At 39.7% G+C, this 14,487-nt stretch overlaps 1 protein-coding gene across 1 annotated transcript in view; it reads left to right on the top strand.

The window, feature by feature from the left end:
* LOC149191913 (lysophospholipid acyltransferase 1-like) overlaps positions 1-14,225 on the top strand; it is a 161,518-nt gene extending 147,293 nt beyond the window's left edge. The window contains exons 3-8 of the mRNA XM_089404410.1: positions 1,729-1,949; positions 2,466-2,874; positions 3,044-3,129; positions 3,741-3,804; positions 3,963-4,081; positions 13,643-14,225. Coding sequence (XP_089260536.1) covers positions 1,729-1,949; positions 2,466-2,874; positions 3,044-3,129; positions 3,741-3,804; positions 3,963-4,081; positions 13,643-13,783 — 1,040 coding nt within the window. The 3' untranslated portion in view covers positions 13,784-14,225. The remainder of the gene's footprint in view (positions 1-1,728; positions 1,950-2,465; positions 2,875-3,043; positions 3,130-3,740; positions 3,805-3,962; positions 4,082-13,642) is intronic.
* The last annotated feature ends 262 nt before the right edge of the window (positions 14,226-14,487 follow it).

The raw sequence follows: 14,487 nt of genomic DNA, 5'->3' as shown, positions 1-14,487 counted from the left end.
TCTTAGCGATCAAATAATTCAATCAATATAACCTAAATGCTACCGAAGAGTTCTACAATGATTTACCACCAACAAACAAGGTTAAGCAATTATGATTTAAGGTGGTTTATATGTAATTTCCAGATTTGAGTTCAAATGGTCTTATGGCTCATCTAAAGGCTTAGGCCAATCAATATAGGCTCAAAAGCTTCTACAAATATACACAATCATGCAATTACACCTTGATGAAATAAACTAGCATGTAAAAGACAGAAGTTGCAGCAATATACCAGATTATTACAGCAATAGATTTAGCCTCAGAAACTATGATAATAAAGTGGAGAGTCGGAGACTAAGGGCTAAGACAAAGAGTAAATATGAGATTAAATTACAACAAATTTTAGTGGTTAGAAAGGTCTATAACAACAATAAAGCCTTGGCATCAGCCATAATTAATGAATGGAATATGTACATAAAATGTAACTTTTACTTATCCAATGCATTTCAAATGATGTCTAACGCTAGGACAATAACATTCAGGTCAATAAATGCTAAAAATATATGATTTTTCTGTAATAAAGGCCTAATTTACCCTAGAACAAAAAAAATGATTGTAACTTTATAAGAGTATAATTGATTGTCACAATAGAGAGAGGACTAGTGACTTTCTTAATGTAGGGCTAATGGACTCTAGGAACAAACACAATTAAGGATTTTGGAGTGAATGCAAGACTCAAAAAGACTAGGGTAAGTTAACCTACTTATCCTAGGCTTTGAATCAAGTCTCTCAATTTCCAAAGATGAATTAAAGGAAGGAGCTAACATGCTACTTCCTCGAAGTCTTGGAAGGAGGGTTCGTTTTAGAAGAATAATGAAACAAATATAATGCTAACATGCGTAATACTTGATTACACTCATCCAATAAAACACTAACCAAGATAAAAGAAGTTAAATTACTAGATTTATCATGTATTCATCCAAGCTTCACCATAATCACCTGTGAAAGAGATCAAATCCACATCAACAAAGTCCCCAAGAGAGTCGCTCAACTAGTGCTCCATCACGAACTAGGGAAAAGAGAATAATCCATGAGATATGTGTCTGTCAAGTTGTGCAATGATCCATATGAACCAAGCAATTCCATTTATATACAAGGAAACCAAACAATTTAGTTCAAACTAGCTAAAAGCCCCTAAAACATACAAATCCATGATACAAGGTGGATAGGTCATCAAGCCAACCCCCAAAATAACCTCAAAGATAAAAATACAATGCTGAAACTTGAAAAAGGCTCCAAAAGGCCACACATGTGAGTATAGAGGCCTCAAAAGGGTGACATCATCCTCAAAAGATATGTCCATCAAGAGGTGCAATGAGTAGTCCAAGGGGCATGTCTCCGCATGAAAGGTCATGTCTCATCATCAAAAAGTGTCCTTTCAAGTCTCCGCCCCCACCCCCCCCTTCCCCCCCCAATGATATCCTCCTCAGCCTCACATCATCTACCAATTCATTTAATTTTGAGGATGGACCCCTGCAGGGGGCATCCTATAGTATCCCCAAATACCAGGAAGTTCTAATTTTTGCAGGGTATTTCCCCACTGAAGTCCCCAAGTATGGGGGATACAGCCCTGAGGAACACTGGTATTTAAACATATATGTGAATCTGGTCCATACTAATTGTTGATCCACAAATGCCATTTTAACTATTTTCCATGATTATGATACTTTTTTTGTGCCTGTGTTGTGCAGGTGCTCTGATGGTCTTGACTCTGAAGGTCATTTCTAGTGCAGTTAACTACCAAGATGGCTTACTAAAAGAAGATGGCTTACGTGAAGCTCAAAAGAAAAACAGGCTGCTTAATTGCCCTTCATTTGTTGAGTATTTGGGCTATTGTCTTTGCTGTGGGAGTCACTTTGCTGGACCTGTTTATGAGATAAAAGACTACCTTGACTGGACGGAAAACAAAGGAGTAAGTGTTTAACATGTCCTGATGGTTTTTGAGCTTGTATCATTCAGCATGCTTTATGATATTGGGTTTTATACAAAACAATAGCTAGAGTATGTTCTGGCTCGGGAATATGGAACATAGGTCTGTTCCCTTTTTTGAATGTGTGAATTTTTTCTTTGTTTTATCTGGTCATAGTGTGAATTTCTGATAAACCTTATTTACATTTTTTCTACAATTTCATCAGATGAATTTCATTGAATATATGCTGTGAATTTTAGTGAGATATTAAAGTTTTCTGTCTGCTTTGGAGGAAAAAAATGCTTGTAATTATTATTGATGTATATCACTGAAGAATGTGGGCTTCTTCTCTGAGTTGTGAATGCTGAATCTTGTTTCGGTTTTCATGACCTATGGCTATGTAGAATCAATCATTTGCATTGGTAGATATTTGAAGTTGTAATTTTTTTCAAACACGGTGGCACTTCGTTACTGATAAAGGCTCTTAAACTTATTCAGCAATCTTGCCATGCTTTGCAGTTTTGGAGTCCATCGAGTGAGAGATCTCCTCCTTCTCCTTATGGTGGCATGCTTCGAGCATTAGCTCAAGCAGCATTGTGCTTGGGGATGTACTTGTATCTGACTTCACGATTTCCTCTGTCTCGTTTTTCTGAACCAATATATCAGGAATGGGGATTTTGGGCGCGGTTGGGCTACCAGTATATGAGTGGATTTACAGCTCGTTGGAAATATTACTTCATTTGGTCGATCTCAGAAGCTTCCCTTATTGTTTCAGGGCTTGGATTTAGTGGATGGTCAGATTCCAAGCCTCCCAAACCTAAGTGGGACCGAGCAAAGAATGTTGATATTCTTGGTGTAGAATTTGCAAAAAGTGCTGCAGAACTACCACTTGTGTGGAATATACAAGTCAGCACTTGGTTGCGATACTGTATATTTCAAATCTTTCTCCAAAGCATACTCTTGAGTCTTCATCCTATTTTTTCACCATTTGGTTTCCTCTTGATGCTTTTTGCTCTTTCAACTTTGGCTACGTTATCTAGGGGACATTACTGACTGTCATTTACATGCCTTTGAAATGTCCTTTTACTTGTTTCCAGATGTTTATGAGAGGCTAATACAGAAAGGAAAGAAGCCAGGATTTGCTCAGTTGCTTGCAACCCAGACTGTCAGTGCAGTTTGGCACGTGAGTATCACTGTGATTTTACCAAGTGAATTTTGAGTTAAATCAGATCTCATCTTATACAGGTTTCCATCTTTAAGTTTGTTTACTTGACCAATAGAGATGTTTCTACTCTTAGTTTCTCTGTAAATTTAATTTTGATTCATTCAACTACCTTGAAATATCAGAATGAAAGCCTTTGCAGCTTGAGATATTGTGAGACTTTTCTATGGAAAAACTATGTAATTTTTTTATTTTATTTTTATTTTTTATTTTTTATTTTTTCTCAATGTTTTGGGTGAGCACTTCAACCATCACCAGGGAAAACAAGTGAAAAATGAAGAACGGTGTTGCGAATGGGAATAGAGCACTCTATATATGGAAGATGATGGGTGAAGTGTTCACTCAAAACATTGTGAATAGATATATCTTACACAGTTTTTCTGAAAAAAACTCTCACAATACCCTGGAAATGACTGCTCGTTTTATGCCCTTCTAATTAGATGACTCTGCAGTCTGAAGAGGTAGTGCTTCCTTAGCTAGCAACCATGTTACTGTATTTGGATCCTCATCGATATTTTTTTAGCAAGTCAGCCTCTTTGTATTCTGATGTTCTTTTACTGTGGTATTTGCAGGGTCTATATGCTGGGTATATTATATTTTTCATTCATTCAGCTCTATTTATTGCTGGTTCAAAGGGTAATTCAATGGAATAAATGTTTGCATCACATACTTTCCAATGTACTTGGTAGCTCTGTAGGTCATATCTGCTATTGTGTTTTGCTTGGTCTTTGTTGGAAATTAATATATGATTTTATATTTTCTAATTAGATTGGTTCTTTGTTAATCTCTCACAGTTATTTACAGATGGCAACAAGCCATTCCTGAGAAGGTTCTCTTGGGTAGAGAGGCACTAATCATTGTGAACATGGTCTACACAGCCTTGGCACTAAACTATGCGTGCGTCGGATTCATGGTTTGTTTACTAAACCAGTTTAATTATTTAGTTGGGATATGTTTGCTTTTAAGATCACCAGTATTAAAATGCATAGGCCTTGTACCATTGGGGCTCTTGATCTTGTCTCTCCTTGTCACTCTGTTAATGTTTTGGATTATTGCACTGCATTGTGCTTGTTTTCATTTATGTTTTGTTACCACATATCCATCATGCTTATTGAGAAAAACCTACAATAGAATGAGGGAGAAGAAGGAATGAGAGAGTAGGAGAAGAGACATTCAACATTGAAAACATACAACACAATAGGGAAAAAAACCAAATAAGACTGGGCTTAGAGCTTATCTCTTCAGATCTTCAATAATGGTTGAATGAAACTATGAAAGCCTTCAATCTGTCCTCCAAGCTCTCACAATTCTGCTTCTCAACAAATAGTGAGAAGCCCACTTAAAACCCTGGCAAATATGAGTGAAAGAAGTGATAGGGTGAGAAAAAAATGGAGTGAAATGGGGCTTTTATCCATCCATGAACCCTAGCTGTGATTTGTGGGGTCTGTTGGTGCCTTCCTTGGGCTTTGCATGTGAAAAAACAAAAAAAATCCCAAAAATTTGAAATCTGAGAGTGTTTTGTTGGGCAGAGCAGTGCTTTTTTTAACTGGTGGGAATGCTCTGAGTTTTTGTATGGAGCTTTTTGGTAGTGCTCAGGAAGCAAGCTGTTGGGAATGCTCTCCATAGAGGTATGTAATGCCATTTTTAGCCTTGGAGTGTTCCCCTGTGGTTTTGATCTGAGAGTGTGTTCCTGAAGGTGATTCGGAGATGCTCCTGCCTGAAGCACACTTCAAGAGCTGCGGGGAGTGAAGAGAGTGGTGCTGCAGCACAACTTTGTATATATAATAACAATGTAATGAGGGATGCTTAACTTGAGAGAGGTATATGGAATGTTGGGTAGCTTATCATGGGCTTCAAAGTTCATAGATGTACTCACAGCATCATCCTTACTATATGTGACTTTTTTTATTTTCTCCAATTATTTTTGTTTATTACTGTGTCGATAAAATCCCACCAGGTTTTTCGAGTAGAGGGCATAATTCATGACAATTATTAGTCTAATATCTATCACAGAATCAAAGTGTCACTTCATGAAAATGTGTTTCTTTTCTTTGGATTTTTTAAAACCCCATAGTCAATTTGTCTAAACAAACATGGCTCTTTGGCAGTTGATATGTTTTAGTGAGTTAGATATTGAATATTCCAATGAAAGAGGAATAGAATTGTTTGCAATTACTCTCACGAAATTTATGCACAATAGTATTTTATTCCACAGTATCCTGAATATATGATTGTAGAAATAACTCTAGACTGTACTAGGTGAATGGACATAAGATCTTCATTGCAGCAATGTAGAAGTTAGAACATAGAATTGACAAAAAGCAATCAAAGATAGCAAAATAATAAGATGGCTTCCATGTACTCTGAAGACTTGACATACTGTCATGGAAATGATTTATTCATGTTCTTTTCTCTCCCTGGCTCCAGAACAGTTCTAGACTCCTTGCCATCTTAAGTCCCTATCATGTGAACTAGACAATGATTTGCTTTTACTCTTTCCTCTCCCTTAATCCAAAACAAGTTCTAGACTCCTTGCCTTTTTTAAGTGTTAAAATTGGCGACTAGGGCCAAACTCCATGTGGGTCACCTCATTTATGGCAGCTGATATTTTTCCTAGATTCCTCTTGTCAAGAGGTGTAGGATTGATCTAAACATCATCCGATTCTGACAAGTATTTATGGAGATATGAATTTATTTGTATTTACTTGACAAATTGTCAAGGGCGGCCAATAGTTAAATGTGTGGCACACATGCCCAGTGAATCATATAAATACAAGAGAGGTTGATTCATTTTCTCATCATATCATCTCCACATCTCTTCTCTCTCCTAGTCTCTTGGGTATGCATAGGAGGAAGAAGACTCTCTCACGTGGGAAGAAGAAAGAGGACGCAGTTAGGGCAACAAGCTGTGACGTGGAAGGAGGATGCAGGAAGGTACAGCAACACGTTTTGGGTGCTAGAGGACTATGTTGACCAGCATATAGGCTCCCTTGACTGCGGATTTGTGTGGGGAGTCTCTCTCTTGCTAGCCACTATTCAGATCAGCCTTGTTGACCTCTGTTTGATCACTGTTTTGGGGCAGCATTGACTGGTTAGGGCTGATTGCAAGAGCTGATATATTGACTGCTGTTTTGACCATGTTTTGAGGACTGTTTTGGGCTGCTACTTTTTGTTAAAGACTGAGTTCTTCAATTTGACTAGAAGTCAATCCGGGGTTGTTTGACCAAGTTTGACTTTGCTGATTTAGGGTTTGTTGCTGCTGATATATAATTACAGAATTCTGATTTTGTACTATTTCTCTTTGCTGAACTATTGAAGATAAAAGAAGATTTGATCAAAGGGTTTCCTCGCATTGGGGTTTATCCCTGGTTGGCCACCACATCTTGTGTCTCTTGTCTTGGCTTGTTTTCTATCGATTGTTTAATGTTCTATCTGCACTTTACTTAATGTATATATGATTGCTAATCTGTGGCTAATAAGAAGAAAAGAAGTAAATTGCTCTAAGCATAGAACATACCATAATATAACATGGTATCGAAGCTGAGGTGAAGACAAAGCCCAAGCAAGAGCAAGAGCAAGAGCAATCACCGAACACTGTTGAAGCAATCTTAAAGAAGCCATAGGGTCCTCAGCACACTTCCCTGCTGAAGACAAACTTCGTGAGAAGTTTGACTATCACGGATGGAAGATGTTTCTCGATCTAAAATTGGAAGAGCATGAACTGTTGGACCATGTGAGAGGCAATATTGTTGTGTCTCCATCAAATGCATCCGCTGCTGTAGAAGCAAGTGGACCAAGGGAGAAGTCAAAGCAAGGAAGATCATCCGGGACTCTATTGACAAGCGCTTGATGGCCTATGTTTTCGCGCTGACCACCTCCAAGGAAATCTACAATAGACTGGTGAGTTTATTTAAAGTTAATGATGAAAATCAAGTTTTGTTCCCTAGAAATAAGCTAAAGGAAATTAAGAAGGGCAAAGATGAGAGTATGCAAGCATATTTCTTAAGGATCACTGAGATCAAGAATGATCTCCTATCTATTGGGGAAGTAGTTCCTGATAGGGAAATGACACTTGGAGGACTGCCACCTGAATGGTATATATTCAGGACTACTCTTCTCAACAATAATGTAATCCCTGGATTTGAGGAATTGATGGCAAGATGCATTCAAGAAGAAACAAGGATGGAAGAGCAAGAAATGCTTGCACTTAAAGGCCATCCCTCTGCCTTCTCTTCTCATGCTAAAAGAAGAAACAATTCTAGGGCTAAATCCAAAGGAAAGGCTGGACCAAAAGGTGGAAGAAAAGGTCGATGTTACAATTGCAACAAAATGGGCCACTATGCGAGGGAGTGCCCTGATAAAAGGGACTCACACCATGACAATGATCAAAATCACTCTAAAGGCAATCATAGGAATGGCAGGTCCAATGGCAGAGGTAAAAGAAATGCCAGAAATCAAGGAAGAGGACAACCCTTCATGAAGGCAAGAAACTCCAGGTATGAATCTAACGTTGTTAACAATAAGAAAGATGAATATTATCTACCAGCGGCCCTCTCTACTACTGCTCCCCCGGACTCGCTAGGAAATTGGCTTATTGATAGTGGTGCCTCAAGGCACTTCACTGGTTACAAAGAAGCTCTCTTATCTGATAGAGAAGGAGACCAACCTGGAAATTGTTCTTGGGGACGACTCAAAATATCCCGTGAAAGGCATAGGGAATGTCACTCTTCAATTGAATAAGGGAAATACAATTCATTTACAAGAAGTATTATATGTACCTGATCTCAAAAAGAACCTAGTGTCCATTTCGGCAATGGAAGACAAAGGCTACAAGGTGGCCTTCATCGATGGCAAGGTATGTGTATGGAAAAAGAACTTTAAAGATGCTTTCACTCTTGGGTTTCGAGTTGATTCATTATATCAGGGCGGAGGAAGTTTGCTAGGTGCTATGTCTTGTGACACATCTCTTCAGTCCGAACTATGGCATCAGAGGTTTGCTCACCTTCATTATAAAGCTCTACTCGATGTGAGAAAAATGGTGACCAGGATGCCCGAGTTCAGATTAGAGCAAGAAGGTGTATGTCCGGGTTGTGCTGGAGGAAAGTTCAAAAGGGGACCGTTCCCCTCAAGCGAAAGCAAGACCTCCGATATATTGTAGTTGGTTCACTCAGACATATCCAGTATGATGCCTGTGAACTCCTTGGGAGGATATTTATATTACTTCACTTTTACAGATGATTATTTTCGCAAGACTTGGATATACTTCTTGAAAAAGAAGGATGAAGTGTTCTCTTGGTTTTGTCACTTAAAAGCCTTGATCGAGAATCAAGCCGAAAAGAAGATCAAGATCTCAAGGACTGATAATGGCACTGAGTATGAATCCAATGAGTTTCATGACTTTTGCAAAGAGGCTGGCATTAAGAGGGAGACTACTACACCATATACTCCTGAGTAGAATGGTGTGGCGGAAAGGAAGAATCGTACGATTTTGGAAGCTGTCCGTGCTATGCTCCATGATCAAAGACTTCCGAAGTTTTTATGGGTCGAAGCTGCAAATACCGCTGTATATGTACAAAACCGATGCCCTCATCAAGCATTGGGTTCCAAGACTCTCGAAGAGATGATCACTGGTAAGAAACCTGACGTATCTCATTTTAGAATTTTTGGAAGTCCTGTATATTTTCATGTGCCGAAGGAGAAAAGGAATAAATTGGGTGCATCTGCAAAGAAAGGAATCTTTGTGGGCTATGGCGAAAATACTAAGGGTTATAGAATCTATGTGGCTGGTCAAAGGGAAGTCGAGATTAGCGATGATGTCACCTTTGACGAAGATATGGTTCTTAGTAAAGTTGACAATCTTCCTACTCTAAAGGGATCTAAAGAAGCTGACACTGGGGAATCGAAGGAAAAGGAAGATGAGATGATGCCCGATGTGGAAGAACCTATGGATCCTATTGATCCTCCTGCGCAAGAGCCCTCCTCTTCTAGGAAGAGGCCTTCATGGCTTAGGGGGGACACTTGATGTTGCTGAAGGGCACGTTGCACCTAGGGGAAGAAGTTGGCCAGGTATCAGGGATACTTGACCATCATGAGCACGATCATCCAAAATGAGCCTTCGTCATTCGCAGAAGCTGTCAAGCATCAAGTATGGAAGGATGCTTTGACTGAGGAATATGAGTCCATCATGAAAAAAGATGTCTGGGATGTGGTCCCCAGACCCCAGGACAAAGTAGTTGTCGCTTCGAAATGGCTTTACAAGATAAAGCATGCAGTTGATGGAAGTGCGGAAAAGTATAAGGCTCGTTTGTCACTCGTGGCTTCTCTCAGAAGGAAGTTATAGACTATGATGAGATATTTGTACCCGTTGCCCGATATACCACCATCCACTCAATCATAGCCCTTGCTGCTTCGCAAGGATGGAACCTACATCAGATGGATGTCAAGACTGCGTTCTTGCATGGTTCGATCAAAGAGGAGGTCTATGTGGAGCAACCCGAAGGATTTGAGATTCATGATCGAGGATCTCATGTGTGCAGGTTGAAGAAGGCCCTCTATGGGCTGAAGCAAGCACCCCAAGTGTGGTATGAGAGGATTGATAGCTACTTGGTGAAGCTGGGATTCACTAGGAGTGAAGCCGACCCTAACCTTTACTTTAAGGTTGAAGATGACAATCCTATCATACTGGTGTTGTACGTTGATGACCTCTTTTTAACAGGGGCAGACCCTCTCATTCAAAAATGTAAGAGGGAGTTGGCTTTTGAGTTTGAGATGGACCTAGGACTGATGCACTATTTCCTAGGACTAGAAGTCTGGCAGAAGCTAGGGGAGATTTTCCTATCTCAAGGAAAATATATGGTGAAGATATTGGAGAGATTTGGTATGGTGGACTGCAAGCCCGTAACTACCTCGATGGAGCTTGACTTCAAGAAGTTAAGCGGTAGTGCTGCCAGACCTGTTTTACAAAATGCTACCGAGTATCGTCAACTCGTCGGAGCATTGATGTTCTTGGTGAACTCCCGTCCGGATATATGCTTTGCAGTCAACACGTTGAGTCAACATATGGTTGAGCTTCACCACACACATTGGATTGGTGCCAAAAATCTCTTGAGATACCTTCGTGGCACAATCACTCATGGGTTGAGATACACTGCTAGAGATGTGAGACTACTTGGATATACCGATGCTGATTGGGTAGGCAGTGTGGTGGAACGAAAGAGCACTTTCGGGTGTTGTTTCTCTTTGGTATCTGCCTCAATATCCTGGATGAGCAGGAAGCGGAAGTTGCTGGCTTTGAGCACCGCTGAGGCAGAGTACATTGCTGCTAGTATGGCCTCTTGTGAGGTGGTTTGGTTGCAAAAGCTCTTCAGTGAGCTATTTGGATTTACATTGGATACCACCGTGATCTTGTGTGACAACCAGAGCAAGATTCGTTTATCAGAGAATCCCGTATTTCATGATCGCTCCAAGCATATTGATATCAGGTATCACTATATTTGAGATATGGTGCAGCGGGGAGCAATAAGGCTACAACATATTGGTATAGACGAACAGGTCGCCAACATTTTGACGAAGCCCCTGGGAAAGGTCAAATTCTTGACTTTCCGAGAATGACTTGGTGTCATTCAGAGACCCTCTTATGAGGGTCGAGTATGATGTATTGAGCTCTGGGAGCTCCAGGGGGGCGCGGGGTACTTCTTGGAGCGACATGCGACCACAAGGCGACTCACCATCCCCTGGTGGTGCACTACGTACAGGGTGAAAGGTTCAACCTTCCCCTGTGACACCCCATGGCGACTGTAGGACAAGATGATTAGTTCTCCTGTCGAGGCATCCTACCCATGCAGTCTGGGACTCATGGGAAGTACCTCTCATCTGATCAATGAGTAGGGAAATGGGGTTAGGGACAATTAGTAGTACTATTGATGAACGCATCATTGTATCTACCGTACTCCCTATGCTAGGATGACCTCCATTGATCTGAGATCAGTGAGAGTGGTATGACACACTCTGAGACTGACTTTAGGTTAGTGGAGGATGGTATGAAACATCCTTGACCATTTCTTCTTCTTCATAGTTCGAGCAGAGCAGTGCAGGGCACTGATGGCAGAGATAGTACAGTCGGACATATGGATCAACAAATGGAGTTCTCCCTAGTTGAGAGGGAGTGTTAAAATTGGCAGCTAGGGCCAAACTCCATGTGGGTTCCTCATTTATGGCAGCTGACATTTTTCCTAGATTCCTCTTGTCGAGAGGTGTAGGATTGATCTAAACATCATCCGATTCCGACAAGTATTTATGGATATATGAATTTATTTGTATTTACTTGACAATTTGTCAAGGTTGGCCAATAGTTAAATGTGTGGCACACATGCTGAGTGAATCATATAAATACAAGAGAGGTTGATTCATTTTCTCATCATATCGTCTCCACATCTCTTCTCTCTCCTAGTCTCTTGGGTATGCATGGGAGGAAGAAGACTCTCTCACGTGGGAAGAAGAAAGAGGACACAGTTAGGGCAGCAAGCTGTGACATGGAAGGAGGATGTAGGAAGGTACAACAACAGATTTTGGGTGCTAGAGGACTGTGTTGACCAGCGTACAGGCTCCCTTGACTGCGGATTTGTGTGGGGAGTCTCTCTCTTGCTAGCCGCAATTCAGGTCAGCCTTGTTGACCTCTGTTTGACCACTGTTTTGGGGCAGCGTTGACTGGTTAGGGCTGACTGCAGGAGCTGATATATTGACTGCTGTTTTGACCATGTTTTGAGGACTGTTTTGGGCTGCTACTTATTGTTGTTGAAGACCGAGTTCTTCAATTTGACTAGAAGTCAATCCGGGGTTGTTTGACCAAGTTTGACTTTGCTGATCTAGGGTTTGCTGCTGCTGATATAAAATTATAGAATTTTGATTTTGTACTATTTCTCTCTGCTGAACTGTTGAAGATAAAAGAAGATTTGATCAAAGGGTTTCCCCGCATTGGGGTTTGTCCCTGGCTAGCCACCACATCTTGTGTCTCTTGTCTTGGCTTGTTTTCTGTCGATTGTTTAATGTTCTATCTGCACTTTACTTAATGTATATATGATTGCTAATCTGTGGCTAATAAGAAGAAAAGAAGTAAATTGCTCTAAGCATAGAACATACCATAATTTAACATTAAGTCCTTATCACGTGGGCCAAAAGGAGAAAAGATTCCTGTGTATGGAGTAAAGAAAAATTAGTAGATGTGACAAAAGTTTGATAAAATGATTTATGTAAATGATGATGGATGATTCGAATGAGGTACCTTGGCCCCTATTTATATGTCTTAGGCATCAACATCGCTCTTTGCAGGTCAGTCTATGATTTAGCTGTCTCATCCCGATTTGCCGCATTTATGGGAGTTTTGTTGCACTCTTTTTAGCTCCTCTTGAAACCTGAGGCAGTTACTATGGGACTACTGAAGCTTTACATATTGCATGGAAAACTGCACCTAAAGTCCCATTTTCCTTTCCTTGCTTGTTTTGACCCATATTAGACCAGGGCTCATGTTTTTTGCACTGAACAGTTTCCATTAGTATATATTTTCAATTGTTTCCAATTTTAGTGGCAACACATGTTGTAACTTTGAATAGGAACTGCCCTCCCCTCCTTTACTCGTTTGCACTGAGTAGGAGAGAGATAACCCAAGATATTCTCTTGTTTTTTCTTCATGTTTAAGGATTATGTTGTAGCATTTTCCAAGTCTTCGTTTACTGGTGGTGATATTCCTTTTGCTGACTCCTTTTCTATCTTTCACCTTCTACTGACTGTCATTAGTCAATGAAATGATTATCAAGATCTAGGTCCTTGGGAGTTTCTTATGGTAGCTATATGTGTCCAAGCAGCCCATAGTAATGTGGTCCTCAACCTTCAAAGTGTTAAAATTGAACTTGCATAACCTTGAGAGATATAAGGGAACATAAGAAGAACGTATTTTATTAACAAATCATTGCTTTCTTTAATATGGCATGTAAAATGTTTTTTAAACCGCCAGTCCTATAACCAACTTATAACTGACATTAGGTTTAATGATCCTTTTCACAATGTTTCGTCAAATATTACTTTACTAGGACTTCTAACATATTTTCTAGTGTTACTTATCCTAACACAAATAAAATAGGTTGCAAGTGAAAGTTGCTTGTTAAAATTACCTTTTCTATCCTCTTTGTTTGCAGGGAAAAATGATTTTGTTGTGAATTTTCTTATGCCTCTCATTTTAATACATTTTCATGAGTTGCAGTAAATCAGTCCATGTTTGAAAGTTGAAAACTTCTGAAAATAACATGCAGTTTTTATGCTCAAAGCCATATTTAACTGAATGTTCTGCTGTTTTTGAGGTTAAATGCTACTGAGATTAGCTAGGTGCTAGTTTGTACATGAAGTCATCTCTATACTTTTTCTACCTTATATTCTCGTCAGACTTAAACTGATCTCTAATTCTTCTGTTCAATGATGCAAGGTGCTGAGCCTGCATGAGACTCTTGCTGCATATGGTAGTGTCTTCTATGTAGGGACACTAGTACCAATTGCACTGATTCTTTTAGGTTCTGTTTTAAAGCCACCGAAACCATCCAAACCAAGGGCCAAAAAGGAACAGTAGCTGCTGGTTGCACATTATTCAATTGGTAATTGAAGTAACAGTGATTACTCTGTAGCTGGGATTTGCAGCTACCGAGTGAATAATCTGCATGCAAACAGGAATCACATAATAATTGAGCAATGGCACAATTGTCATGCCACTGATTACTTTATTTTTGAATGGATTGTAACAACACAAATAATCGAAGTTCCAAGCCAATAACCTGAAGAAGCAATTGTAAATGGTTATTTTAGAGCATGCACTGAAGAGATGATCCTATTATGGTTAGAACTTAGTAGTAATGAGTGCTCAGAATTTTAGAGTTAAGGCAAGAGCTTGACACTGTCCATATCATTTACATCTCTATTTTTCTAGTTAGTAGTTATTATTACGTGTACGACCTAACCTTGCAGACCATGTAATTTGCATAGTGTTGATAATTTCAAGTGAGTTATTATTTTCAGATTTGTGACCCAATTACAAGTTTTCTGAGTACATCTGTGCAGATTGGTCATCACACACTAGCATTCACGTCACTAGATAAAATACTGTCGGGATTTAGTTTACACAAGAATTTCCGTGTGAAAAATGCAAGTTGGCTACAGGAAATGATCCTCCTCTGTCAATTAGGTGACTCAGGAAAAGTAGTTACCGGTTATGCTGTCATTTAATTTACGGTTTTCAGATGAATGTTTGTAGATCTGTCTATTTATGTAAAATGAGTA

This window comes from Pinus tabuliformis, chromosome 2_2, assembly GCF_031772625.1.
Source record: "Pinus tabuliformis cultivar Carrire ecotype Pingquan chromosome 2_2, CPIR1, whole genome shotgun sequence".
Classification (NCBI taxonomy): Eukaryota; Viridiplantae; Streptophyta; class Pinopsida; order Pinales; family Pinaceae; genus Pinus; species Pinus tabuliformis.
The sequence above is the reverse complement of the archived record's forward strand: the minus strand, read 5'-3'. Positions and strand labels throughout refer to the sequence as shown.